Genomic DNA, 26,638 nt, shown 5'->3' with positions numbered 1-26,638 from the left:
TTTCCGCCGACAAAAGGTCCTCTTCATTGCTTTCTTGCGCCTCAATTGCACAGAACTTTATTGATCTAATTCGACTTTTCAACGAGTCGAAGAACTTATTTCTTTAGTTAAAATTTATTTCTTTGATTTTGTGTTTCTCCGATCTCATCGCATAATGTTCCGCCCTCAAAGACTCACAGCTCGGCTGAACCTGCGCTCAGTACGATGGAATTCAACTAGCAGTCCATCTACGCCGCCTTTGATGGCCAAAATCAGGACCGACCTTAAGGTTGCTATGCGTGCCAAAGATACAGCGAGGTACGTGAAGCGCGTGCAGTACACATCTTTCCAAAGGCAACGGCTAACACGGGCAATGATATTGCAGGCTGAACGTTCTGCGCGCTATCATTTCCGAAACGAACAACTCCTTGAAGACCTCATCCCCAATCCAAACTGATTTGCAACTTTTATCATTAATCCGAAAGCGTATGACTGGCGCAAAAGATGCGGCGCAACAATTCGCTGAGGCCAACCGGCCCGACCTGAAAGAGTCCGAGGAAAAGAACGTCACAATTTTGGAAGAGTATGCGAACCAGGTGGAGACAATAAGCCTAGATGATGTCAGGCAAATTGTGGCGCAGGAGATCTCGGAGTTGAAGGAGGCGGGCCAAAAGGTCGAGATTGGGACGTTGCTAAAGTCATTATTTGCTCCCGGAGGTGCCTTGGATGGCAAGCCAGCAGAGAGATCAGAGGTCGCTAAGATTGCCAAAGAGGCTGTTTCTGCTCTCTAAAAACGCTAACCGAGTGGTGTGTATATTAGCTACTGTATAACTGTAAACCTACTTCACTACAATAGTCGCATTGAGCCACGGTCAGGCTCCTTTTCACAAAAACATGCGAAGAAGTCAGCCCTGAGCTTCGAGCCTGTTATTTATCACGAATCATTATATGTATATGAACTGCGTAAACCCATACATTCACCAGGACGGGCAACCCTGGCCTCTATACCGATAAGATTAGATGATCAAACACCAAATTGAAATTCCTCCAGCGCCAAATTGTATGCAAAAACTCCAGTGATCCCAACCTTTAGAATACCGTCCCAAGCACCTCCATTTGACATGTTTACCGAACTCCATAGCCGCTGGGAAGTCGAGTTGATTAAGGCATCGGCCCTTCCAAGCTTCTCGCTCAATCAAGAGTAAAATAAGGTAATGCCACCCAGAGCAGTCGCAAACACACCAGCCCACAGCCACCGGTCAGGGTTGGTAAGCTCCTCCTTTGTAATCAAGTTCCTCACTCCAGGCGAGCGGTCGGTATCGCGGGGAACATGACGTTTACTTTTTCCCGTCTCGGACACCGGATTCAAGGTGGTTGTTGGCAGCATCTGCGGCGGCTGATACACAAGGTACATTGGATGCATTGGTGAATCATCAAAACCCTTGAGGTCCAGCCGTTGAATCCCATGGTAAGGATCTTTGGAAACCTGGAAAGACTGAGATTGGGTTAGCGAGAGCAGCGTTCAAAGGCGTGGTGCAAAGGTACATTGAAGGTCTCTGTCTGATTGTATCTAGTGTATGTTGCGACACTAGAGCTACAAGGATCTGAAAGTAGCTGACGGCCATCCGAGGCAATAGGAGTCAATTCAAGGGATCCGTCGCTGTTCAAGACAAACTTTCCATGCTGCCATTGCATAATACCTTTAGGACACGAAGGATCCACGGCTATTGATAACCCAGATGTGTTAGACAGTAGAAGCACCCGAGACGCGGTGGAATACTGACGGTTGGCAACGGCGCGGTAGTACGCCTCTTCATAGTGGCCATCCTCCGTGAAAGAGTAGGAGATACCAGTGAGATCCGGTTCAAGGAATTTATCATTTATCGGATCATAAAAGTCCTATGAAGTAGGGAAAAGCGTATATTAGCTTAGAACCCGTGTTGACACGATGGCTTTGGATAAACAAACAAAGCGACGCTGAGCATACCGGACCTGTAACAACCTTGCGGGACTTTGTTGACCAAGTGCCCACGAGTTCAGATATACTTGCAGCGCTCACGGTCGTAGCAAGTAGACTAAGAGAAAAGTATCCCGCAATCATTGTTTCAATATGTTCTTGCGACAGATAACAACAGATACTTGAGAGGTGTAGCAAGGGAAGGATCAAGGAATCCCAGGAAGGGTCCAATTCCACGGCCCTTTCTGTGGAGCATATTCAGGCACAACCGTCGATCCAGCCACGCAAATCGCCCTAAAAAAGCCAATGTGCCAAGCCATGCCCGTGACACTGATACTAACTCCGAAACAAAGTTGACAAACATCGCCAGATCGAGTAGTTTGCCGTGGAGTCGGCACATGCCACCAGTAGTATACCTATCCTCACCATCCAGTATCCAACCTACACCATTCCAAGGGCTTTGTCACTTCCTCGTAGCAACATGATGGCCGGTCTACAAACAGCTAAGAAAGACCTTCGCAGAAAAATGCGCGATGTTCTACAAAAGATCCCCGCAGATTCTATAGTCAATCAATGTCAGAGACCTTATCGCTTTGACTCATAAAGGTGCTGACACTTCATAGCTAGAATTGCCGCAAACAAGCTGTTCTCTCTAAGTGAATACCAAAATGCAAAAAGAATTGGAGTTTATTTGTCAATGCCATCAGGAGAGCTATCAACTACGGCCATTGTGCAAGATGCTTTGATAAACGGCAAAGAGGTCTTCATACCCTATATCCATAATGTGGAGCTGTCATCGACACAGCAGAAGGCATCCATCATGGACATGTTAGCCTTGAATTCCATGGAAGAATTCAATTCTCTCGCTCCCGACAAATGGGGAATTCCATCTCTCGCGAAAACTCAAGTTGGTACAAGAAAGAACTGCCTCGGCGGTATGGGAGTTTCCCCCTTAGGATCGGATAAAACTACAGATGAAGACTGGGGACTAGATCTGATTGTTATGCCAGGAATGGCCTTCGATCTCGAATTTAGAAGGCTGGGTCATGGTAAAGGATATTATGATCATTTTCTAACTAGGTACTCCAAAGAGGGTGAGAGTAAGACAACGACGCCAAAAATGCCTTTACTTGGTAAGAGAACCCTCCCAATCCATGAAGAACCACAATTTTTTATTCTTGCCTAACCGTCGCCCAGTTGCCCTCTCTCTCATGGAGCAAACTCTGCCCTCGACCGAACAGATACCCGTTGCAAACCATGACTGGCCAGTAGATGTTCTCATCGTCGGCGACAATGGGTGCTTCGTCCGTCATCACTAATCTGTAGCCCAAAAAGAATTCCCTCTCGTGTCAGAACTCCGTGTATTTAATTGATGTGCAAGAGTGTCTCCCAGCGGCAACCCGTAAAAAGACATGATTAAAGAGAAGTAGATATTGTCGTAGCCTGGCAAAACATCTTTGAAATTTCTTTTCCGTATGCTTACTGCGGCCCCTATGATCACTGAACAGCTTGGATGAGTGAGACATTATCTCCCTTAAGCAGGATTTGGCCTACAAGAGAAACAGAATTAGCCCGCTGACTGCTAGTTAAGAATGGCTATAGAAATTAACTCCATACCTAGAGGCCTGCGCTTCTCTTCTTCGGTCTTTGTAGCCATCCTGACCTCCACCGCATCATCAACGACGAGATTCATGAACTCATCGAATCCCTAATCATGTAAGCGAGTTATCGCGATTTTCGCCCATATACGACCACATACCCTGATCTTTCCTTCTATACGAAAAGCCAATTGTTCATAGAGCCAAATAGAAACGGTGGAACGTTGTTGAAGAAGCTTGAAAATGAAATGAATTGGCGCGAGCAAGGTCTTGCGACCGCCTCCACCGCCTCCACGACCAGCCATAGTGATATGCGATGAGTGAAATAAGAGAAAGGTTCAAATAGGATCAGCGATCAATGAGCCGTACTCAAGCGACTGGTAGAAAGCTATTATGGTGGTTTGCGCGGATGTTGGAGGTTGGTTTAGTGTTGGCGGGCAAGATGAGAGAAGGAAGAGAGAGAGCTTAACTTTGGCGGATTCAAACCGCTTCGGGACTTTGCTGCGGCTCACCAACTTTTCCCTTTGGGTTCAGGCGTCACTACATCCCACTTCTACTATAGAGCCATTCACCCGATCTCCTCATCCACCACTATTGAATGATTTTTTTGTGCCTGGCCCACTCCTTGCATACCTTCTTCAGGGGTTATTTAATGAGTATTCATGACCGTACTCCATAGGTGTTGAGCCTCCGGCCTGGCTAACCCCTCATCTCCGTTTCTTCTTCTCCCCCAACCAAAACATCCCACTCCAATCGACGATGGCCAGCAAGGAGGGAACCGCAGGACAGGCCTTTGGCCCTGTTCTAGCTGCGGTCGCTACAATGCAGGGAAATGTTTCCAGAACTGAGAAGGCGCATGCTCATGAGTTTCTCGAGAAATTCCAGAAATCAGTCCGTTACCCCCGACCCCTCACCCCGTACTAGTTCGCCTCAGCCCAATGTGTTCTTACTGACAAACTGGATTCATACTCTAGGTTGAAGCCTGGACAATTACCCACGAATTATTGCAGTCTCCCGATGTTCCTGTCGAGGCCAAATTGTTCGCTGCGACCACGTTGAAGGGAAAGGTGAAACAACCCATGATCAATAGAAGTACCCGGATATTGATTATTGTAGATCATGTTCGATCTAGATCAACTGCCCGCTGAGTCTGTGCCGGCTCTCAGGGACTCGGTAATGAATCTCCTCGTCGCCTTTGCATCGGGCCCTCGCCCCATTCAAACACAGCTATGCGTATGTTTGGCGAGCCTCGCCATTCAGATGACTGGGTGGAAAGATGTCCTCGCTACTGTCGGCTCAGCACTGGGGAGTAATGCTGGTGATTGCGTGTTGGAATTTCTGAAAATCCTTCCGGAGGAGGTCACAGAAGGTCGCAAAATCAATCTGAGTGTATGTTCGACAGACAATATCCCACCTACCTACCCATTCATCACGCAACAGGCAACGGCTCGGCTTCGTACAACCATTAATCAAACTCTAATACTTGGCCTTTTTAGGAAGACGACCTCATCCTCAGGACGAAAGAACTCTTGGAAGACAATGCAGAGCAAGTGATGCATCTTCTAATTCAGTATGCTCAATCATCACGTATGTACACGTTGCTTAATGCCCTCCGTCACCCACTTCAGACATGTGCTAAAGTTTATACCGACCTTAGCCACTGCATCTACCAATCCTCGTCTCCTGGACTGCATCACATCTTGGATGCGCGAGATCCCCGCTTCGAAGATTGTCGAATCGCCCCTGTTGGATGTCATTCTAAAGGCACTTGACGATGACGTGTCATTTGAAGCCGCGGTAGAGAGTGTTTGCACTCTCTACAGAGATACTCGAGAAGTGGACGAGTCACTGCCGATTATACAGACCTTGTATCCGCGCCTGATGTCCCTTCGTCCAAAGATCGCCGAGGCTGCGGAGGCCGAGGATACGGATACGTTCAGAGGCATTACCAGGCTTTTTGCGGAGGCTGGTGAGGCTTGGGTTGTTCTGATCGCCCGCTTACCGTCCGATTTCCGGGGCCTCGTAGAGGCTGTCCTAGAATGCTGCGCACGAGACTGGGAACGCGACGCTGTTTCACTAACTTTCGTGTTTTGGTATGAATTGAAGCAGTATGTCACGCTGGAGCGGTATGCCGATGCACGGGTAAGCTACAGTGACGTCTTCTCCAAGCTGGTGGATGTTATGGTCAAGCACCTTGAGTACCCCCGCCCAGAAGAGGGTGAGACCGATCTGTTTGGTGGGGACCGGGAACAGGAAGAGAAATTCCGTCACTACCGACACTCGATGGGAGATGTCCTCAAAGATTGCTGTGCTGTGATCGGAGTGACGGAATGTTTGTCCAAGGCTTATCAGTTAATCCAACAGTGGATTTCCAACTACGCTTCCCAAGCTAGCGATGAACATGTTCCAAATTGGCAAGAACTTGAAGCGCCGCTCTTCAGCTTGAGAGCTATGGGCCGTATGGTTGACCCTGAAGAAAGCCATGTTCTCCCGCAGGTAATTCCTCTGATAACACAAATACCAAACCAAGAAAAGGTTCGATTCCAGGCCATCATGGCCTTAGCTCGCTATACGGAATGGACAGCACAGCACCCGGAAACTCTCGAGGCACAGCTGAACTATGTTATTTCTGGATTTCAGCACAGCTCCCCGGAAGTTGTTCAGGCCGCAGCTCTGGCTTTCAAGTTCCTGGGTACTGACTGTCAAAAACTGCTCGGAGGACACATTGCTCAACTTCATTCGTTCTACGAGTCTGTTATTGATAAGTTGAAGCCAGCAAGCCAAGAGGAGGTAACTGAGGGTGTGGCGGCTGTGGTTGCAGTGCAGCCACTTGAGAAGATCTATGAGACGATGAAAATGTTCTGCGACCCGATCATGGCTAGAATCATGAACTTGGCGAACAATGCGAAGGACGAACAGGGCCAACGGGCTGTCGCTGGTACGTATTCACGGATATTCAAGGAAATTAGCATGCTAATTCTGCCATCACAGACCATCTCCAATTGATTACGATCTTCGTGCTAGTGGTGAATCCATATGTTTCACCCCGCGAGGAAAATCCCGCTGTCAAATATTGTGGCGAGGTCTTGCCCATCATGACGACTATTGTCATGAACTTTACTTCATCTACTCCCATTTTGGAGCGGGTGTGCCGCTGCTGGAGAAACATGCTTATTTCCTACCGAACAGCCATGACTCCATTATTGCCTACACTAGCAGAGAGCCTCGCAAATGGATTCCAAGCGTCACGGGAAGGATGCTTCTTGTGGGCCACTGATGCAGTTGTGCGGGAATTTTCTGAAGGTGCTGACCTCGTCGATCCAGGCACGAGTCGTGCCGTCTTCCAATTTTACGAGCAACAGGCGATCGCATTCTTGCGTATTCTCAATGACTTGCCCCCCGAGAACCTACCTGACGGTAAGCGCTAGAAGAACCTGCTCTTTTTCTGTAATTATTTTTTCCCTTATGCTGATCTTAATCATCCATAACAGTGATTGAGGACTTCTATCGTCTTTCTTCGGATGCAGTTCGGTACTACCCCAAAGAGTGTATTACCTCGTCTCTCTCTGTGCCGATCTTCTCCGCAGCCCTGAGCGCCCTTACTTTGCAGCAGATCGACCCTCTTATTGCCACATTACATTATTACCATGACCTGTTTAGCTTCGCTTTCGAAAAGCCCGCAGTGTCCGAATTCACCACCTCTGATGGGAATTCGTATATGAATCCTCCGGAAATTCGTGAGGCAGTCAAGCAGTTGATTGCGTCTCAGGGACAAGTGCTTTCGCAACGAATTCTAACAGGAATGCTGTTCTCGTTCCCCGCAGAATGTTTCCCAGATGCGTCCGGTGTGATGATGTCACTCTTCGACTTGATGCCACAGGAGGCCGGGGCTTGGTTTCAATCCACTCTCCAGATGCTGCCAGCGGGTACGATGAAGGCTGGTGAGGCCGAGCGGCTACTGAAGGGGATATCCGATCGGGTACAATCGGGCGAAATCCGCAAAATTCGTACTCTTTTACAAGGTAACACTCATCTTACCTTTTTCCTTCCCCTTTTCTTCTTTTAGTATTGGTTCGTTCCCTCAGGCTAACAACTCCAGACTTTACGAATTCCTATCGGCGACGAAATGTGGCACCTCGAGAAGGGCTGGGCCGGTTGGAGGCCACCCGGTTCCGGTTTAGCGGATAAGTTCATCATCGGCCAGGACTCAACAAGTCAAAAACAGCTCAGCTGAGGAGGTCGGGACTGGGCGATGCTCATCGCCCGCCCATGACTGGCCCCTGTGGCGGATTGGGGGGAAACGCCAATCATGCAATTTTAGTGCACTCCATGGGATCAGCAAGCAATACAGTACACGAAACGTTGAGAAGCAGCCCCCCGACTAAGAAAAATACAAACCATAGATTACCCCACTACCTGTATATGACTACGTTTAGTTCATGCGGTCCCTTCGCATGACGCTTGATGGATAATTCCGCAGTCACTGGGTCGGGAACAGCGATACAGTCGCAATAGCCCATTGTAATACATCAGTATAATAGTGAAAATTTATGATTGGAAGATGTAGACATGGAACGCTATGACAACTTTACACAGTCTGTCTCTACTAGTAAAGAGAAGTTCCGGTATCGGGTTCGAGTCCATGGCATATCCTATCCTGAAACGTAACTGGTTAGTAGAAGACCAACTGACCCGACCCTATGGATGGGATCTTTCTTCAACCCTAAGATCACCAATGAAAAGCATCAAGTTGACTATGACCGATCACGATTACCAATTAGGTCGATTCCATTGTAATGCTGACCAATTTGAGACAAATATACATCACGAATGTTAATGGGTTGTTTCCAGCCACTTTCATATTATGATGGACACAACCTTTCCCCTTCAAGTAGTTTGCAGTAGCATCCATGATTCAGTTCTCCCTAGTGGAAGTCAATAGCCTTGTTTCAGATAGAGCCGCGTAGATGATATACCTTGGGCTAGACCTCCAGAGCAACATGCTCGTAATGAAGTAAACGCTCCATCAACGGGAGAAAAAAAGACACACGCCTCTAATAATTGCCATCCCAGTAAAACTCCCATATATATCACAATAGTGCAACTCAGCATAGACTCGAGACCAGTGATCAAAATATCTCAACTTGTTAACCTTGGGGAAATGATCATCAGGCTGAGGCTTATGCAGGAGACGAAAAGCACTCGGCACGAGACCCCTTAACGAGAGTAAACGAGCTAATTCTGAATGCGCCAGCATCTCGTACGGCCCCAACAATTCCCCAGCAGTGCCATCACTAGCCTAGGGATGAGCCGGCTCCAGACTAGGCAAGCATGCTAACACCAGGTACCCAGCCGGGTGATCATCAGGTCTATCATTTTTTATCGCCCGAGTTCGGGGCGAGTGCGTGCTAAGTCCGGGAAAGAAGGATAAGCAAGTAGAGCAAATGTAGGCATCCTAGTTGGAGACTAGGTAGACCATCGCAAGGTGGCTGGTGAACTAGGACTGGGGGCGATCTCATGATGCGTAGGTGTTCGCATTGAGTTGAAGGAGGTATGGGTCTGAAGGACGCTGCTCAATGGTGGTGCTAGTGGGGAGATTTACCTTTCTACAATCTACTGTCATTTCCTTTTCTAAGTTTTGTTTTTATTTTTAGTTGTTTTTACCCTCTCTTCCCGATGTGGACTGACTGGCTAAGGAACAATTCCTATAGCGTGGTTTCGAGCCATAGGACAGTGCCTGGGAGGGATCGTTTGACAGGTAACTCCGAAAGCCAGGTAAGGGGCACATGGTGTGACTAGATAGTTTGCCTACTATTGTCTGCAAGGACCTTGAGCATGGTACCTGTAAGATGGTGTGCTCGTTCATGTCATTAACGGTAGGTACCAGGGCGCTGGTACGGGCTACGGAGACTTTCGTCAGGACTACTAATTTTGTCACCAAAATCCATACCTGTCTGATGCGGACGGACAATATATATGCATATCCGTTACGTACATACTTCGGATCCTGCCTAATATGTCCTTACCACGGAGACATCTCACTGATCTCCTTATCAGATAGATCATCAGTGGTCCCCATTTGAGCGGAGGGTGGTTCATGCGCTAGGATCATCAGGTACCAGTGAGCGATCGTCCTTAAGTCAAGAACACCTTGGGTGTTTCAGATATTTTCGGTTCCCAATTAATTCTTATACTTACGCTATACTTTTTTCGCAAAATTATTGTTGATTATTGTTATAGCGGGATAACCGTCAAAAACAGAAATTTAGGCTGGGGATCACTGCTAGGTTGCCTTGTTTTTAGTGTGCGAGGTGCGAGGCTGAAGGAAAAAGCAATATAGGCTCCCAACAAGCCGTGTTGATCTTCTTCCGCGGACCTCAACGCCTAGCCACAGTACTCATGCAGTACTCCTCGAGCATCTGCTTTGCTGGCTTGCTTCCGCGGATGAGTGGATTTCAGCGTGTAGATCTATACCGGTAATTTTCTTTTCAGCCACAACAACACGCACTAAAGACCATGTTGGAATGCAGATCAACCCCGCCATATAGGCAATCAACAGGTCCACAATGGGAGTTCGAAAGCATTGATCGCTTATTTTACTTCTCGAGGAGCGCCACGACGAGGCTAGTGAGTCAGTTTGGCCTAAGTAATTAACGAATAACTGCTATTGTTAGCCCACCAACGAAACGATGGAACGGGAAGATGGTCCCATCCATGCTCACTTGACCACAATTATCCGCATTAACCGCGTCCATTTCACCTCAATGAGGATTGTTAGTCGCAGGCTGCATGTGTCCCGAAGCAGATCTCAGATGGGTTCTATGGTAGGTAGTGTTTCGAGTCTCGACAGTGTCCATCAATATGTCTCCACCCGAAATGCCAGGCACCGAGGGCTGTCAGTCACAAGGTTCCAAACCCTAATTATCATTTTCAACGCTTCATTCCGACGGAGTGAAATTGTGGGCAGGTTATGCGCAGGATGGTACCTATAGAGAGGCTCTACCATGATTTTGTGACGCACGATAGTTTTTAGAGTAGGGTACAGCACGTCATGTCAGCTGAAAACGACTGCCTCTGACTGGTTGGCTGAGATTCTAGTTGCATTCTGTAAAACTTCGGTGCAGTTCTTCTTACATGAATTAATTAAATCCTTAATCGTAATCGATCTTAATCTCATGATGATCGTCCTATCTACCCTGCACGATCTCCTCTCCACCCGCTTCAACAGACGAAACAAGGCCACCTCTAGTAAACAGGAAAGGACGCGCAAAACCCACGATACCCTCTCGTCTTCCCTTCTGAGAAGTGATTGGCAGTCCAATTGCTTTTTCCTTTGACACTTGGTGATTTCCCGCGGTTTGATTTACATATCAAAGCCGGGATTGTCGCGAGCCTGGAACTTAAAACACGTTCTAGTGCTAGAGGAGAAAAAGCAAAGAAAGCGGAGATGGGGAAAAACTTAGCGACGAGGGTTGATATTCATTTTGTTAGGATAGCAGATAGCATCCACTTGATGCATGAAATGCCGACTGACCACGAAAAGAACTCGATAATAATAACCTGTTTGGAGCCTTAGTATGTGGATACCCCACCTGGAGTCATGGAAATGGTTGTGGCTATCATTATACGAGATAGAAAATTGATCTGGTTTTTATTTTATTTCAATTTCTCGATTTTCCATTAATCATTACTGGGTGATTTAATTGAATCCTTCAGTCGCCCAGTCCTCTATATGAACTCGTCTGTCGCCGCCCGTTTTCTGTTGGGAAGCAGTACTAGGACTGAGCAGGTACTGTATACGACCGATCGGACCGTTACAGTACAAAAAGTGTACTTTATATATTTCCAATCACCTTCCCCTCTTTTCAAACTTTGTCGCGCGCGCTCGCTCTCTCCGCCTTTCAACTTCTCCAATTATTATTCCATATCGCTCCTAGCGATCGTACCACCACCTCTGCGACCTCTCCTTTTCTCTCTCCCATTTCCGCCTGTGTTTCCGGATTTTCTACCGGCGAGATTTCGCTCTGAATTTCGGTCGGAGTAGAGTTTTCAGCTCGGAATCCTTTCCTCTGTCCAGCCGTCCCGGGAACGCTTCGGCTTTCCGTGCACACGCTTTTCCCCACGGGGTTTTTACTCAACTCGTCCTTGCGCCGCCGCCATCCTTCGCATCTTTTCTTCCGGGCAAGAAAGGCAACCCTTTGATCTCTTCCGTGCCCATGGCATATTTCCCCTGCTTGTTAACCTCTCCGTGAAACTTCATATCCGCCTCCATTCTGCCCCGGACTCGGGCCGTCATCGCCCGGTCTGATGCCCCGACGTATTCGGTAACTCTCCGTTCTCCGCAGGCCAACGTCCTGTGTGTTTTGGGCAACCGGGAAGTCAAGGAAGCAAGGACGACCGTCAATATTTCAGTACTTCTCGGTTGAACCGACTGAAAGATGACCTTGGCGGTCGGTACAATCACAGGTCTAGACCAAGGGCCAAAAGGCATCCGCAGAGAACGAGAAGCAGAGATCATGGACAACGACACCATCACTGTCAATGGCGCCCCGAAGAAAAGGAAGAGGGTTCGAAAGGTCAACACAGACCGTAAATTCGAATGTACACACGAAGGGTGTGGGAAAAGCTATTCGCGTGCGGAGCATCTATACCGGCATCAGTTGAACCGTAAGTGAAACCCCACACCACAACGGTTATCGAAAGATGACTGATCTCTTTGATGGCTTAGATACTCCCAAGCAAATATATCGATGCGATTTCCCTGATTGCTACCGCTCCTTCGTTCGACAAGACCTCTGCATTCGACACCGTGAACGTCACACCACCCAAGGCTCCCAACTCCAAAAACGCGATCATTTTGCGCAAGCTGCTACCAACCAGCCTCAGAGCCCGCACCATGTACCCCACGTCAGCCAAGCGACGGTCGTCACGCCGCCCTCCATACCTACGCAAATCTCAAGCGCTCAGTCCAACGGGGTTGTTCCAATATCTCCTTCGTCATCGTCATCTCCCTCTGTCGGCCTGAATTCCGTATTTAGCTACCAACATCACATACTACCATCGCAGAATGAAAACACTTTCCCCCGGTCAAATAGCTTAAGCACCCATGGGAAAAGTTCTCCTCCAGTACCGAAGAGTTACAGTCCTCCCGAACTACATAATACGTCGTATGGGACGTTGAGCAACCATCAGCCGACAAATACTCCCATCGGTGAAATCCATCATGACGCACAGTCACATCCTGGTCAGACAACCACCACACAATCCCAAGGTGCTGATGGAACTTACTCCTCACTGCCGACAGACGCCAACGGGTCGTCTCTGGCTGATACTGTACCATTTGCCTCTCAGGCTGGTATGCAGATGCCCGTGAATGGTTACTCGGGTCTTTCTTTAGCCCCGGCAACAGCCTCTACACCGACGACTCTTGACCAAACAGCCAACATGGGCGCTTTTGATACAATGCCGGGGATGATAGCTCCCGGCTCGACAGTTGGGGACCCTGGCTTTGATTCGTTGGCCAACTGTGTCTACCCGATCTTTGGAAGCGAATCATACAATAGATCCCCTTTTGCAATGGCGGAAGACTTTACAGCATGGCTTTTTAATGAACCCATTCCCGGATCGTCGTCCATGAGCTACCCTGCAGCGAGTGGTATGGTACCGAATTACATGGACCCTACGCAACTGCAGAATCAATTCTTGTTGGGTGATCCAGCCTATGGGACGTTTCTGAGCGGCGTTATCCCGCCCCATCATCCCATGAGTGTTACCAGCATTCTGGACCCCGGTTCACCCCGCGCCATTATATCGGAGGAAAAGCGGCAGGAACTTCTTCATCTCATGGCGACTCGCTTTAATGAAGCCGCCTACTCGGTAGTGGCCAAACGCAAAGATGCTTTAATGGATGGTGATATGGACGATGACAACCACGTTTTGAGCTTGCGAATGATGCAGACGTACATTGGATCGTACTGGTATCACTTCCACTCTCAGCTGCCCATCCTGCATCGGCCCACCTTTTTCGCCGACCAGGCGCCAAACCTGCTTTTACTGATCGTTATAGCCATCGGTGCATCCACGCTGGACAAGATTCACGGCCCAGAGTTAACCGAAGCGGCATCCGAGCTGGCAGACTTTATTGTGTGGCATCTTAGGTGGGAGCTCTTCATGGACGGTGATTTCCGGCCGCCTGCCAAGCTGTGGGTCTTCCAGGCCCTCCTGCTGCTTGAGGTTTACGAAAAGATGTACTCTACTCGAGCGTTACATGAACGAGCACATATTCACCACGACACCACTCTGACCCTAATGCGTCGGGGCAGCTCTTTGATTGGACGTTCCGCATTCGACTCACCCGCGAGCTTGAGAGACGACCGGCAGGCCCGGTCGGTGTCCTGTTCGACGACAACACAGGATTTCTCTGCGGATGAATCGTGGACGCACTGGATCAAAGCGGAGGCCACCCGGAGAGTGGCATTTGCCGCTTTTGTCCTCGACTCCACTCATGCCACTATGTTCGGCCACTCGGCTAAGATGGTCGCGCATGAGCTTCGGCTACCCCTGCCCTGCGACGAGGCTTTGTGGTCAGCGACCAGCGCTGCTGAAGTGGCGCGTGTCCAGGCTAGTCTCCATGCTAACGGAGTGAAGCCAGTCATGTTTTTGGATGGCCTCAAACGGACACTTAATGGGCAACGGGTGCGGACCAATGCCTTCGGGAGAACCATTCTCATGGCGGGTCTTCTTAGCGTCAGTTGGCATATGAACCAGCGAGATCTCCAAGTCAGTTCTTTGGGAGTTCCTCAGGCACTTGGCGGTCGAGACAAATGGCGAGCTGCGCTGCTGCGGGCCTTTGATAATTGGCGACGAGATTTTGACGAAGCGTTGGGACAAGCCGGGACACCACCACCTTTCCCAGGGTACCGGGTTCAGCATCCACTTGATGATGACAACGTCTTCGAATCCCGCGACGTGCTGCACGGCCTTGCTCACATGGCGTCGCACGTCGACATCGTCGACTGTCAAATCCTCGGCGGGGCCACCCGACTCATGGGAAGAGCTATCACTGCCAGAGACTACAATGCTGCACGTGAGAAGATGACCGAGCGATGGGCTACAAAGGCGTCAGCGCGAGACGCGACTTTCTACGCGCTCAAATTTCTCTCCGAGTGTTTGCTGAGCAGCGAGTCGGAGGAAGGGGAGCTTTACTCAGGACGGGATGACTATCTTCTCAACCGGCCATGGGTGATCTACGTTGCAGCATTGGTTGTCTGGTGCTATGGATACGCGCTGGAAGGCCCGATTCGTTCACCACCGAAGCTGGCCACAGTGGCGGATCAGCGCCGCGACATGCAAGAGTATCTCCGACGGGTGGGAGGCGTACGTTCACCCAACGACCTGGAAGCAATGGAGGATCGCAACCGGTGCCTGGGGATGTTGATGGTTCTGCGAGATGGATTTGTTAACACACGATGGGAGCTGTTGGCGGAAGCGGCTAATTTGTTGAGCAGTTGTATTGAGAAGTTGAAGGGCCGATAAGCACTGGTAGGTCTTTCTGGGTTCTCTTACATCTTCGACTCTTTCCTGTGTCCTTACGGGTTTCAAGAGGGGGGGGTTGTTCTTTGTTTGGGAGCTGGTTGATATCCTTCTCCTTTTGTGTTATGTACATATACTATTTTTATTTTTGGGTCTGTTCATGGGTTATGATTATGCGGTGATACCAATGGGATAAGCGTTGTCTTCTGCATGCTTTGTATGATTGCTTTGTATGATTCTTGGAGAGTAGCTCTGATTTTGGAAATGAGTCGGTTCAATGACGATGATCGTATCAACAGTCATTATTTAGCAAGAGCACTTAAAGTACTGCATACTACGGGAAGACTCGATGTGGAATGACGTCCCAATTGGGGAAGGGCCTGGTTCCCAATCAGGGAACGGTTACCACAACAACGGACACTCCACTTTCTCCTTTTCTCCATCCCGCCTTTTCGACTCTTATCAACATTCCAGTCCAACCTGTTCCTTGGTAACCTCTGGCCTTTGACGTGCTGGTCAACCGTCAATCCTCCATTGCAACCATCCCTGCCTTCATTCCCCCTCGCAGTAATCTACACAGCTCTATACCATTTCCGGAATCTTCCTCGCAATCGCTCCATAACAACAAATCGAAAAGATGGTACGTGGCCCCGTCTGATTGTTGCTCTGCAATCCCGTGGAATAGTGGCAAGAGAAACATGGCCAGCCAGGTGAAGGATGTCCAAGAGCTTGGTGATGGTGGTTGTTTATCTCCTACTGGATCCGGGCGAGATCTCACTCGGTCCCATTGAATCGATTGGATTGAATTGCCGCCCCTCAACCTCATGCGCATTCCCTGGTTCGCCCTCTTCCGACCCATTCCATCAATAATCTTCCCCTCCTCATTCTCCCCAGTACACCTGCATTTTCCATCTCCCTCGTCTGTCACCCTGTGCTTGAAATCATTTCCTTGGTTGAATATCACATTTGGCGTTGAAAATGACCGGCTCACACAATCACCACGACGATCAGGCCTCCACCAACTACAAGGAAGCGTTCTCCCTCTTCGACAAGCGCGGCTCCGGCAAGGTCTCCCTAGAGTCCCTCGGTGACCTCCTGCGCGCATGCGGCCAGAATCCCACCCTCGCTGAGATCGCCGATCTGGAGAAGAGCCTCGGCGGAGACTGTAGGTCTATCCCTATCTAGTCCAATCGCTCATGAGGGAAAATATGATCTAACGAGTTTCATGCGCATAGTCGACTTCGATTCTTTCGTGAAGGTTCTCAACCGTCCGGGCGGCTTCCGCGACCCTGGCGAAGCCGAGGAATACTGCCGCGGCTTCCAGGTGTTTGATAAGGATATGACCGGATTTATTGGAGTTGGTCAGCTTCGATACAGTATGTATTCAGATGGTCGGATGAAATACAAGATGACCGAGGTGCTAACCGGGGGCAGTTCTGACAAACTTGGGCGAGAAGATGTCGGACGAAGAGGTCGATGAACTGCTCAAGGCGGTTGATACCAGCTCGGGTGAGATTAACTACACCGGTAGGTTACAGAATCCCCAGGTGCAGTAGTCAGGACTGAACTAATGCGTGCATATCTAGAGCTCGTTCGCACGATCCTGGCCAACTGATGATTGATACACGATACCCTATGTTCTATGATATTATGAGAATCACTCGAGGGGCGGAGTTGGGCTAAGTTTCAGTTCGTTTGTATTGTATATCGGGTTCATATGATATGGATAGCAATAGCAATGATAGCATAGATATTTGCACAAATTCACACCAGTCCATATACCTTTGATTTAGTGATCCTTGAGATGACGTATAGTAGATAGTGGTACCGTACGTGGGCTCCAAAAGATCACTCCTAGTGTTGAAGGCGACCATATATATCGAACCAACAGGGCAGGACGAAACCAACCATAATAGCGACATAAGTCTCAGCCAAAACAGATAGACAGACTCATGTACTTAACGCCGACTACCCTGAACTATATAAAGTGACCCACACGCACATCCAGAAGTACAAGTGGCATATCACGCAAAGCTACCCAATCGACAAGGAAGTATTTCATGCCCTGTTATCCTCGCAACCTATATGTGTTCCATATAGAGAAATATATAAGATATAATTCTTTGTAGTAATAGACAAGTTGTTCCCTTAAAGTTAGGTGAGTAACTAACTATTCGTTCGGTTAAATTCTACGGACGAGTGCTCGGCTACAATACAATGCAAACATATATAGTAAAGTAGAATTGGTCCAAAAGGAAACACAAGGTAGCCCAAACAAACAGTCTTAATAGTTAAGATACTATCCTCTCTGCTATACAAGCTTCATATGAAGGACAGAATACTATATTTTCTCCCTCTCTTTTTCTTTTCTCTTAAGAAAAAAGTACAAACCCCGATAGTAGTAGTAACGCTATATGCAAAAACATGTATACTAACCCGGGTGAACAACCACACAAACCCCTGCAAGCCAAGACTACAACACAAACAATGCCACAAGTCTCGTCGACTGCAAATACCTAAGCAAATCATTTCGACCAGCCCTCCTGTGAGCTAAAATTGCAGTATAGCGCGTTTTGAGGCCTAAAGAGTGATAGCTCAGTCATCAAATGATGAATCTAGACAAATTTCTAGGCTCTCCCAGTGTCTAAAAGTGCAGTGTAGTATGCATGGCTGAGCTCACATATTAGTGCCGATAAAAGCCTTTAACTAACTTCTCCCAGTGTCTAAAATTGCAGTGAAGATCTGCGGTCAAACTGCCACCTATGTGCGTTGTCACCTTTAACATACGCTCCAGGCCCTCAGAAAATGTAGTACGTGGCTGTATAATAGTCCAAAACCTTGGCAGTGGTGGGCCTTCATCCATCAATGTGGATGGTGAATCCTGAATACCCTCTGTCGCGACCTTAAAATGCTGTGCAAGGCTGGAGACAGACACAATATGAACGCTAGGCAGATAGGCAGTGCTAACTTTTGTGTCAACCCCAATGGATCTAGCTGTGTAATAGAAATGTCCTACATCTATCAGGGTAAGTATGGAATCCTCAGTATCCTCTTTTAGGGCTGAAAAGTGCAATGTAGATGTGTATTAGGGCTGTCTCAACCTAACCTCGATAAATCTAGAAGTATGAGAGAACTGATCTTTATTTAATAGTGTGTATCGCGACTTCCGAACATCATCTCCTCGAAACTAGAAATGTAGTGTACGCTAAAAGAGATTGCAGGTCTGGGAAGCCATTGCATATTGGCAGCACTGGCCTCCACATCCACTATCTGAGTGGATAGGATATCCTAGCCATCCTCCCCAGGGCTCTAAAAATGTAGTACACCGCTGTTTACACTGCAGATGCCCTGTCTCCGCAATCATGACCTTTGTCTCTCGACATCCTGATTCCTACTATCCTCTCCGGGAAGCTAAAATTGCAGTGTAGGGACCCTACCCTTGCAACTAACGCGTGGCAGTGCCAAGTTGTATCGATTTAATCTGTAGTGTTAGTAGATTGGTCATTTCTGCAGGAACCTACCGCAGCGCTTCTGTACTTGGAGGGGCTCAGGACGCTTGGATTATCTTTCTGGTATAGGCAACCCAGGTCCAAAAGATTGTTGGCCTTAGTCTCGCTCGTATCTTGTGAGACGGTGTCGTTTAGATCTGTCAGTTTATTGAGTCGGATTTTGGAGAATTGTGCTTGATGTTGTTCTTCCTGAGAATGCTAGGTATTGAGAATAGTTCTCTAGGGTATCTTGGACAAGTAGCTTGACTGGAGAGGTAATAACTTTGAGTACTGTGAATCTGTGATTACTAGGTCACTGTCTATAATCCTGTGACATCGACCTGGAGTGCCAGCTGTAGAGATGCTTGTGTTTATGGTAGAATTCCAGTTAGTATACATAGCAGTGTAGAGGGCAAAACAGGGGATTGGATATTACTCTTGGACAGCCAGAAAATTATACAACAATCAGAAACATCAAAACTGTATACCAGAAGTACATCGAACATGTCCATAACACTCAACGGCCCAAAGACGAGGAATATAGAACCCCACCAATCTATACAAAGGGCAAACAGTGCTATGGAACCCTACACAAGACAATATCCACGGCATAATAAACAGTACCCAGACTCCATACACCACAAACCCACCAAGACAACACCCCCAAGTTCGATATACACATCCATTCATTAACGAATCAATATAATATAATACAACACATAATAATACATACTTCAAACCTCCGCCCTCCACCCCCTCCATTCATCATCAAACCCCTTCAACCTCCCCTCATCTCCCATAGCCCCCGTCTCCACTAACGCCCCCGGAAGCAAATAAACGACCTTCTCCTTCCGTTCGCCCTCCTCCCCCTCACCCACCGAAGCAGAAGCAGCAACAGAAGTCATCGGAAAAAGCACCCCATCCAAGAAATACCCCACCACAACGCGGCACCGTCCACACCGCAGAAACAATCTCTTCTCGAAGCCGTCCTCGCGCCGTACGAGCGTCGCCTTGCGATCCGGTACCGTTGTCGAAAGGAGGATGGTGTAGTGTTCTTGTCGGTTGGGGTCTGAGTCCTCGGGGGTGGTGGATGTTGGGAGAGGGAGGATGAGGGCTTTGTCTTTGGCGGGGTCTTTGCGGCGCGGGAGGGAGGCGATGTCGCGCGTTGTGGATAGTAGGAGGTGGTTGCAGAAGCGGCAGTGGTGGGTGTGCACTGGGAGACGGTTCTGTATTGTTGGTGGTTCTTGGAGGGATTGGTCTTGAGACAGTGATTGGGGGTCTGGAGTGGACATTTTTGGGTTCTTGGTGGTGGTTGTGGTGTTGGCTTTCCTGGTTGGGCTTTTGTTGGGTGTTCTTGATGTGGGTTCTTGGTGATTGAGGGGGTAAATTGGCTGTGGTGTGCGTTTGGTAGTGTTGGAGTGGAGGTGTTGGTGGAAGCTGAAGAGCTTTTGGTGGGCCTTATCGATAAGATTGATCGGCGCGACGATGCTGCAATCTATACTCCGTGCTATTCTCTCTATCCTGACGGCTATTGATTCTACAAGCATTCCCAAATCGTTTCTTCTTCGTTCGAACTTAATTATATTCACTGAATCATTTATATGTAATGGTAGGTATATATATTAATCCTAAGCCAAGCCCATATCCTTGTAGAATGCATCGGTCTTGGGCTCGCGGCCCAAGAATTCCGTCAAGCTCGTCATTTCATCCTGGCTGCCTCCCTTCTCCAGGACCTGGTGGCGATAGCGTCGGCCGGCGGTCGGGTTCATCGGGTCAGTCTTGAAGACCGTGTAGAACATATCGGTGGAGTAAACTTGGGAGCTGTTATATGATTAGCAAGAATGTCCACAGCACGGGCAACAATAAAGCAAGCGTACCTCAAGTATCCATAGTAACCGGCGTCATAGCCACCGATCAAGTGTCCGAAAGTCGCCTCGCCGTGTCCCCATTCGTCACCAAGGCCCAAGGTCTCCGGTCCATCCATCTGGGTGATCTGCTTGCGCAGCTGGTTGTAGGTGGCCGAGATCGGCAGCTTCTCAATGTCCTCGTGGCTCTTGGGCTCGTGCACCGTCATGTCGAAGATACCGAAGTGCAGCTGGCGCAGGTTGAACAGTGCGTCGTTGACATGCTTCGTCCGGATCAGGTTCTCAATCACCTCGTCGGGGATCTGCTCGGCCGGCACGGGCTTGTCGCCGGCCTGTTCCTTCCAGGCGGCGAGATACTCAGGCGAGAGCGTCGAGTAGTGCTTGCTGAGCGACTTGAGCTGCGATGGGGTCCAGCACCAGTTCTCCAGCATCTGACTGGGGGCCTCGACGAAGTCACGCACGGTGTTGGTTCCGTGGAACCGAGAGTAAATGGTCTTGGCCACGAGGTCATGGATACCATGGCCCAACTCATGGAACAACGTTACCACTTCGTCGTGCTTGAGCAGACTGGGTTTCCTCGGTGTCGGCTTAGTGAAGTTGCACACAAGGGCGGTGGCTGGATAGCGGCGCTTGCCGTCCTTGTCGATAAAACCGGGCTGGAGGTTGAAGTTGGCCGCGTGGCCGTATTTGCCGCTCCGAGGGAAAAGGTCCAGATAGAGATAGCCAACAAATCCACTGCCCTCGCCCTCGTCGTTCCAGACGCTGAAAATCTGCACATCCTCATGCCAGACAATGTCACTTCCCTTGCCGGAGGGAGCTACCTTAGCCCGGTCATCACCGGTGATCTCTACGAACACCAGGCCGAACAATTCCTCGAAGATCTTCAACATACCCTCAATAGTAGTCTGAAGAGGGAAATACTCAGCAATCTGCTGCTGGTCCAGAGAGTAGTCCTTCTCCAGCATCAAACGATCGTAGAACCGGTGATCCCACAGATAGTACTTGCCGTCAAAGGTCTCGCCACGAGCTTCAATGTCGTTCTTCTTCAACTCCAGCAGACTCTTGATCTCCTTCTGGCCACCGGCTGTCAGGCGACTCCGCAGATCTCCCAAGAAGGTGTCAACTGTCTCTGGTGTCTTGGCCATCTTATCCTCAATGCGGAATGCTGCATGGTTCGGGTATCCCAAAAGCCGAGCAGCCTCGTCGCGCAGGACAATGGCCTCCCGGAAGAGAGGTACGTTCTGGTTGCACTTGTTCTCGTTCTGGATCATTACCTGCTTGCGAGTTTCAGGGTTCTTGGCATACTTCATAGTCGGGAAAAGATCCGGATACTTGAAGGTCAGCCAGAGCTTGCCTGCGTTCTCTCCCTCGCCCTTCTTCAAACCTGACAGCACGTCCTCCGGCACACCATCCAGTTCTTCGGGGGTAAACCAGAGACCTTCGTTTTCTTCATTCAAGTTCTTCTGGAATTCAATGCTGATCTGACTCAGGCGCTTCTTGATCTCCTTGAAGCGATCCCGCTTTGGCCCGGCAGGAAGACCCAGCCCATTGCGAATGTAACTCTTATGCTCCTTCTCTAAGAGGCGACGGGACTCGGGGTCAAGAGACTCGTTCTTGTTTAGCACAGCATCCACAAGCTTGAAGACATCCTCGCGCATGACCGTTTCGATGAAGAATTCATCCAGCTCTGCCTCGGCCTTGGACGAAGCATCGCGCAACTGCTGTTCGGTTGAGACTGCCTGGTAGAAGCTGAGAATGTGGGCTTCCAGCGCCATGGTATTCTCGTCATGGGCCAACGGCTTGAGCACTGAGTCGAATGTCGCTGTCTCAGGCTTCACACTGGCGACAACATCATCTTGGACCTTGCGGGATGCCTCAATAAGGCGCTTGGCGTCGTCAACGATCGACTGAGCAGTTGCGGTGAAGACCGGCGGGGCCTGAGGTGGGCGGCGGTAGTGTTCTGGAGCCATGCTCGCGGTGGTGAGGGACTTGCGGAGATTCGTCAGTGCCGTAGGGGACACTGTACGTGTAGTCAGTCGTGAGCCACGGAGATGGCCCAATACTGAGGAGAGTCTGAAAGTGGGGGATGAGAGGCGGAGCGGAGGAGCCACGGTGATGAGAAGAACGCCCACAAACAGGACGAGGGCGTGTAGAAAAACGGAGCGAAGGGCCGGAATGGTGGGAGGGGTAGAAATTGGAGAGGTGGGGTAAGAAGAATTGATTCAGACAGAAGAATACGTGGCTTTGCAGTGGTGATGCAGAGAGGATGGTGACCTGCAGTCTATGGTTGTATTTACTTGGTCACTGGAGTTGGACCCGCGCTAACGGCAAGCTAGTGAACTGTGGAGCTGGTGCCATGCCATGTGACTTTTCCCACCGCAAAATTGAACCTTCGACGTAAAAGTGGTTCGTTTGTTTGCATTCTAGGATCGTTAATACAATAGAAGGATGGTCCTACGCAAGTCTACGGTATGTGCACAAGCTCTATCAGGTGGATATCGTCATCTATTTTCATTGACCAAATATGCTTTGACCTTTCGCTTTTATAAAGGATGCGAATAATAACTCGAATCAATCAAGTCTTCTGCCATCTTGCTGCTGAACCAAATCCCAACTCCGAACCCCATACAATTAAGTGTCGTATAATGAACGCCCATGGTGCTAAATAAGGACATGACCCGTGGAGAAAAAGAATGCAATATCAAAACAATCGTACATCACAGGAGAGGGGATAAATAGCGACTTCATGCTGCATCAGCAGTGGGAATAGGTTCGGGGATCTTCGTAACCTGTTCACCAGCGCGGATGACCCGCTGGCCGCTGCTGTCACGGACGTAGTCGCTGCTCTCCTTTTGGGAGCGCTTCCAGATCTCGACTTCACAGCCACCACGAATGACACCAACCCGCATGGTCGACAACAGGTTGTGCGCAGCGTTGGAGTGATAGTAAACACCTCCGTTGAACATGGCGGTGGCATCCTTGCCGATACCCGAGTTGATCATAGCCTTGCCACCGGGGTGATCCTTGATGAAGTCAGTCACATCGTGAACAACACCGGCAATGGCAACAAGACCACGGCCATTCTTGGCCTGCTCGACGTAGTCGTCCCACTCCATGACAGGAAGCTGGTCGAGAGGGACACCCCAGTCCAACTTAGCACGCTTCTGATCGATCTTCTTCTGGAGCTGTTGAACACGGCCCTTCTCGATCTCATTGGCACGGAATTGCTTGAGATCATAAGCGAGGCCAAGCTGCTTCCAGATCCAGATGCTCCACTTGGTGGGATCATACTGGTGCCATTCAATAGCATTACGATAGTCGGAGGGGAACTCGTGGTGGAAGTTGTGGTATCCCTCGCCGAGGGTGACGAGGGCAGTAATGACGTGATCACGAGGAGAGTTGCGGTCATCAAATGGCTGGTCACCGAGCCAGTGAGCCAGCGAGTTGACACAGAAAGTTGCCTGCTGGACGAAGAAGATACGGAGGATACCAGCATAGACGAAGCCGCCCCACCAGTCACCCCAGCCTAGACCAGCCACGAGCATGGGCACGAACAGACCCATGGAGAAGACGACCTTAAGGTAGTTCCGGTGTTGCCACACAACGACGGGGTCCTCGTTCAGGTCAGAGATATCGGTACGGCCAATACGCTTGGGGTTCTGCTTCATCACCATCCAGCCCAGGTGGGAGTAGAGCAGGCCCTTGCGGACTGAGTAGGGGTCCTTGTCGGTATCGGTATAACGGTGGTGAGCGCGGTGGTCACGAGCCCACCAGCGGATGGAACCTTCCACGGCACCACCACCAACAGCAGCGAGCCAGATCCGAAGGGGAAGACGAGCGGAATAGGAGCAGTGAGCCCACAAACGATGGTATCCTGTGTCGAGCAACTGTTAACCCGCTGTATCCTGAATGGATACTCCTGCGAGTTGGGGGAAAAACCTACCTGCGGTGATACCGAGTCCGGTGAAGAAGTAGTAGATGACGGCCCAGATGGCAGTCTTCAGCTGCAGAGGCACCCAGAAGGCCTGGACACATCCATACACGGGAATGCCGATGATAAGGAACACGTTCAGCCAGTTGACATGCTTGTGCCAGTTGCCCCGTGTGATGGCAGTGTCGGCAATGTGAACCTTCTTGATGTCGCCAGCACGAGGCTGGGTAGTGTCTGCCGTCTTTGCAGACATGATGTCGGTGCTTTTAGTCGTCTCTGAGACCTCCAATATGCCCGAACCCAAGACGAAGAAACTGTCGACAGTGACGGATGCCCTCTTGATAGGTGAAAGGGTTAAGGTGGTGAGGTGGAGAGAAGAGGAAGACTATTTAAACAGGGGCGAGAGATCCGAGGAAGAAAAAGCGATGGAAACCAAAAAGGGTGGGGAAGCTCCGGTAGGAGGCGAAAGCAGAAAAGGCGAATGAGTAAAAAAAATCGGGAGATCCTTTACTTGCACACCCCAAGGGTTCCACCGGTGGATGACGGTTGGGGAAAACAGAGGAAGTGCAAGGCCAGGCAATAATGATGCTATGCTGAGCGATCAACCGGAGCGATGGAAGAAGGAGGAAAAGAGTGGCCTGACAGGTTACTTTTATCATTCACACCTCACAGGCAAATCAATTGATCATAAGATTCCGAGGTTCATGACTGCGTTCAGCATTCAACAAAGCAGAATGTCCAGCATTGCTGATGTCTATGTAAGGACACCAGGGACGTGGCCGAATATCCAATTGCCCTTCCAGTAAGCTTGTTGGGCCGCTTGTGATTCGATGGCGAGTGCCAGCCAGGCTCTGCTGTTTCGGGTTAGTCCGGCTGGTTTGGGCCAATCGCTACCGATTCGCCATCTGTTGAATCCCCAACAATTTTCACATTTTTGCAGGCGGTCAGACCTGGGACGTGTGTGATTGGTTCCATCGGAGACAACGACAGGGAAAAGTCTTTGAATCTCACCTCGCATCAACGGCTACAGTCTCCGCATAGAAGTCTTCCCGAACTGCGATTACAATATCCGAACGTTTAAAGTGACAAATGACAGCAGCCACCGGAAGGATTTCGCCCTCCCCGTTATTTAGAGTAGTAAGACGTCAGTAATTACAATCGACATAATCTAACTGGAGAAGCGGAGGCCCCAGGATATCACCCAGTTGGAGTATATACACGAACAGTAGCACTTCAAATCAGTATATCCGATGCAGCCCTACGGAGGTGTTCTTCTTGCCACTTCGTGGTGGCGACGTACCTGTTATTGCTTCAGTGAAAACTTTGATTTCTTTGTACCGCAATCTTCCGCGCACCACGCCTTCGTAAACTAGGTAAAAGGACAACTTTCCGGCAATTAGTAGGCCGGAGAGTTGTTGAAAACAAGATTGGTAACCAATGGTAGATGTAGATGTTCTGGTGGTGAAGGATGAGCCCAAACTATTCCCCGTAACTCTGCTATACATAGTGCAGGTTTAACACGCTTTAAGAAATAAACTATGTTCAGTCATTGAAGAATCTAGAGCTGTCTAGCCCCCGTAGTCGGACAACTATCGAAATCGCCTTGTAGGGCTTGCACTATTGTTGTGGCTATTTAGAGATGAGACTGCGTCTATCCGACGATTAAGGTAGTTTTCGTGGCGACATACGACCCCCGATCGATTACCAAGATCGCCGCTGGCATATCTGGGGAGATAGCAATCACCGATGTTCTCCATAGTTCCATAGGTTAGTGTCTCATACCAGACGGTCGAGGTTCCTGCAGTAGCACACTATGCTCCCTCATTCAAGGTATGCACATTGTACACTGGATGACCGAACATATACTCCACAATAATATGGGTACTGGTCCCAGCACTAACAACCGTTATTCGCATAAAGATTGAATATTGAAACGCTACTCCGTAGACTAGTGATGGATATCCCTTAGTCAAACCTCACAGTCACACAGCCGATAACTACAATTAAGTAACATTGATTCTCGAAAAAAAAAACAATGGCTAATTCCCCACTTGATCCAAAGCCGATGTAACAGTCCAAAAATGGCCCGTAATCACCTAATATGGTAAGGCGCAATCTGCGTAGTTATCCGCGCCCCAATTACTCCGTACTCAGTGAGAACATCAACCATCCCAAGACCTTGTATTGAAGGGATAATGTCTATTCCAGGTCGACATCTCGACCATGACCAGTTCGGCTGTTTGCTATCAGTTCCCCCGGATTTTAGAGGAATTCGGCGGTACCCGCCT

At 49.3% G+C, this 26,638-nt stretch overlaps 11 protein-coding genes across 11 annotated transcripts; 6 read left to right on the top strand and 5 right to left on the bottom strand.

Annotated features, from left to right (window-relative positions):
• Positions 1-34: 34 nt before the first annotated feature.
• On the top strand, positions 35-915 carry BDV37DRAFT_237744 (uncharacterized protein). Its single transcript, XM_032080764.1, has 2 exons — positions 35-297; positions 365-915. The coding sequence occupies exons 1-2, from the start codon at positions 155-157 to the stop codon at positions 768-770; spliced, it is 549 nt and encodes a 182-aa protein (XP_031946291.1). The 5' UTR covers positions 35-154; the 3' UTR covers positions 771-915.
• A 3-nt stretch (positions 916-918) lies between these two features.
• Positions 919-2,182, bottom strand: BDV37DRAFT_237743 (chaperone for protein-folding within the ER, fungal-domain-containing protein). The gene is made up of 4 exons (XM_032080763.1): positions 1,967-2,182; positions 1,764-1,878; positions 1,525-1,703; positions 919-1,474 (listed from the first exon to the last, which is right to left on the bottom strand). Exons 1-4 carry the CDS (start codon positions 2,078-2,080, stop codon positions 1,175-1,177), a joined length of 708 nt encoding a protein of 235 aa, XP_031946290.1. The 5' UTR covers positions 2,081-2,182; the 3' UTR covers positions 919-1,174.
• Positions 2,183-2,420: 238 nt separating this feature from the next.
• Positions 2,421-3,255, top strand: BDV37DRAFT_278479 (5-formyltetrahydrofolate cyclo-ligase; the record flags this gene model as incomplete). Its single annotated transcript, XM_032086061.1, has 3 exons — positions 2,421-2,511; positions 2,560-3,069; positions 3,134-3,255. 3 exons carry the CDS (start codon positions 2,421-2,423, stop codon positions 3,253-3,255), a joined length of 723 nt encoding a protein of 240 aa, XP_031946289.1.
• BDV37DRAFT_237739 (small nuclear ribonucleoprotein E) lies at positions 3,045-4,042 on the bottom strand. The gene is made up of 3 exons (XM_032080762.1): positions 3,696-4,042; positions 3,554-3,644; positions 3,045-3,486 (listed from the first exon to the last, which is right to left on the bottom strand). Exons 1-3 carry the CDS (start codon positions 3,837-3,839, stop codon positions 3,434-3,436), a joined length of 288 nt encoding a protein of 95 aa, XP_031946288.1. The 5' UTR covers positions 3,840-4,042; the 3' UTR covers positions 3,045-3,433.
• A 38-nt stretch (positions 4,043-4,080) lies between these two features.
• Positions 4,081-8,322, top strand: BDV37DRAFT_237738 (nuclear import receptor MTR10). Its single transcript, XM_032080761.1, has 8 exons — positions 4,081-4,425; positions 4,509-4,601; positions 4,651-4,923; positions 5,031-5,121; positions 5,192-6,472; positions 6,526-6,951; positions 7,026-7,556; positions 7,634-8,322. The coding sequence occupies exons 1-8, from the start codon at positions 4,294-4,296 to the stop codon at positions 7,720-7,722; spliced, it is 2,916 nt and encodes a 971-aa protein (XP_031946287.1). The 5' UTR covers positions 4,081-4,293; the 3' UTR covers positions 7,723-8,322.
• Positions 8,323-9,313: 991 nt separating this feature from the next.
• Positions 9,314-10,743, top strand: BDV37DRAFT_237735 (uncharacterized protein). Its single transcript, XM_032080760.1, has one exon. It carries the CDS (start codon positions 10,224-10,226, stop codon positions 10,524-10,526), a length of 303 nt encoding a protein of 100 aa, XP_031946286.1. The 5' UTR covers positions 9,314-10,223; the 3' UTR covers positions 10,527-10,743.
• Positions 10,744-11,353: 610 nt separating this feature from the next.
• On the top strand, positions 11,354-15,350 carry BDV37DRAFT_237734 (putative C2H2 finger domain protein). Its single transcript, XM_032080759.1, has 2 exons — positions 11,354-12,201; positions 12,263-15,350. Exons 1-2 carry the CDS (start codon positions 11,973-11,975, stop codon positions 15,067-15,069), a joined length of 3,036 nt encoding a protein of 1,011 aa, XP_031946285.1. The 5' UTR covers positions 11,354-11,972; the 3' UTR covers positions 15,070-15,350.
• Positions 15,351-16,044: 694 nt separating this feature from the next.
• Positions 16,045-16,823, top strand: BDV37DRAFT_294529 (putative cytokinesis EF-hand protein Cdc4; the record flags this gene model as incomplete). Its single annotated transcript, XM_032089652.1, has 4 exons — positions 16,045-16,231; positions 16,302-16,442; positions 16,501-16,593; positions 16,653-16,823. The coding sequence occupies 4 exons, from the start codon at positions 16,045-16,047 to the stop codon at positions 16,679-16,681; spliced, it is 450 nt and encodes a 149-aa protein (XP_031946284.1). The 3' UTR covers positions 16,682-16,823.
• A 2,465-nt stretch (positions 16,824-19,288) lies between these two features.
• On the bottom strand, positions 19,289-19,846 carry BDV37DRAFT_278474 (uncharacterized protein; the record flags this gene model as incomplete). Its single annotated transcript, XM_032086060.1, has 1 exon — positions 19,289-19,846. One exon carries the CDS (start codon positions 19,844-19,846, stop codon positions 19,289-19,291), a length of 558 nt encoding a protein of 185 aa, XP_031946283.1.
• A 336-nt stretch (positions 19,847-20,182) lies between these two features.
• On the bottom strand, positions 20,183-22,882 carry BDV37DRAFT_294527 (M3 family metallopeptidase; the record flags this gene model as incomplete). The annotated part of the gene is made up of 2 exons (XM_032089651.1): positions 20,432-22,882; positions 20,183-20,375 (listed from the first exon to the last, which is right to left on the bottom strand). Exons 1-2 carry the CDS (start codon positions 22,387-22,389, stop codon positions 20,183-20,185), a joined length of 2,151 nt encoding a protein of 716 aa, XP_031946282.1. The 5' UTR covers positions 22,390-22,882.
• Position 22,883: 1 nt separating this feature from the next.
• On the bottom strand, positions 22,884-24,746 carry BDV37DRAFT_138381 (stearoyl-CoA 9-desaturase sdeA). Its single transcript, XM_032078810.1, has 2 exons — positions 24,363-24,746; positions 22,884-24,293 (listed from the first exon to the last, which is right to left on the bottom strand). The coding sequence occupies exons 1-2, from the start codon at positions 24,601-24,603 to the stop codon at positions 23,164-23,166; spliced, it is 1,371 nt and encodes a 456-aa protein (XP_031946281.1). The 5' UTR covers positions 24,604-24,746; the 3' UTR covers positions 22,884-23,163.
• Positions 24,747-26,638: the final 1,892 nt, after the last annotated feature.

The sequence above is a fragment of the Aspergillus pseudonomiae genome (genome assembly GCF_009193645.1).
Source record: "Aspergillus pseudonomiae strain CBS 119388 unplaced genomic scaffold BDV37scaffold_4, whole genome shotgun sequence".
Taxonomy (NCBI): domain Eukaryota; kingdom Fungi; phylum Ascomycota; class Eurotiomycetes; order Eurotiales; family Aspergillaceae; genus Aspergillus; species Aspergillus pseudonomiae.
The sequence above is the reverse complement of the archived record's forward strand: the minus strand, read 5'-3'. Positions and strand labels throughout refer to the sequence as shown.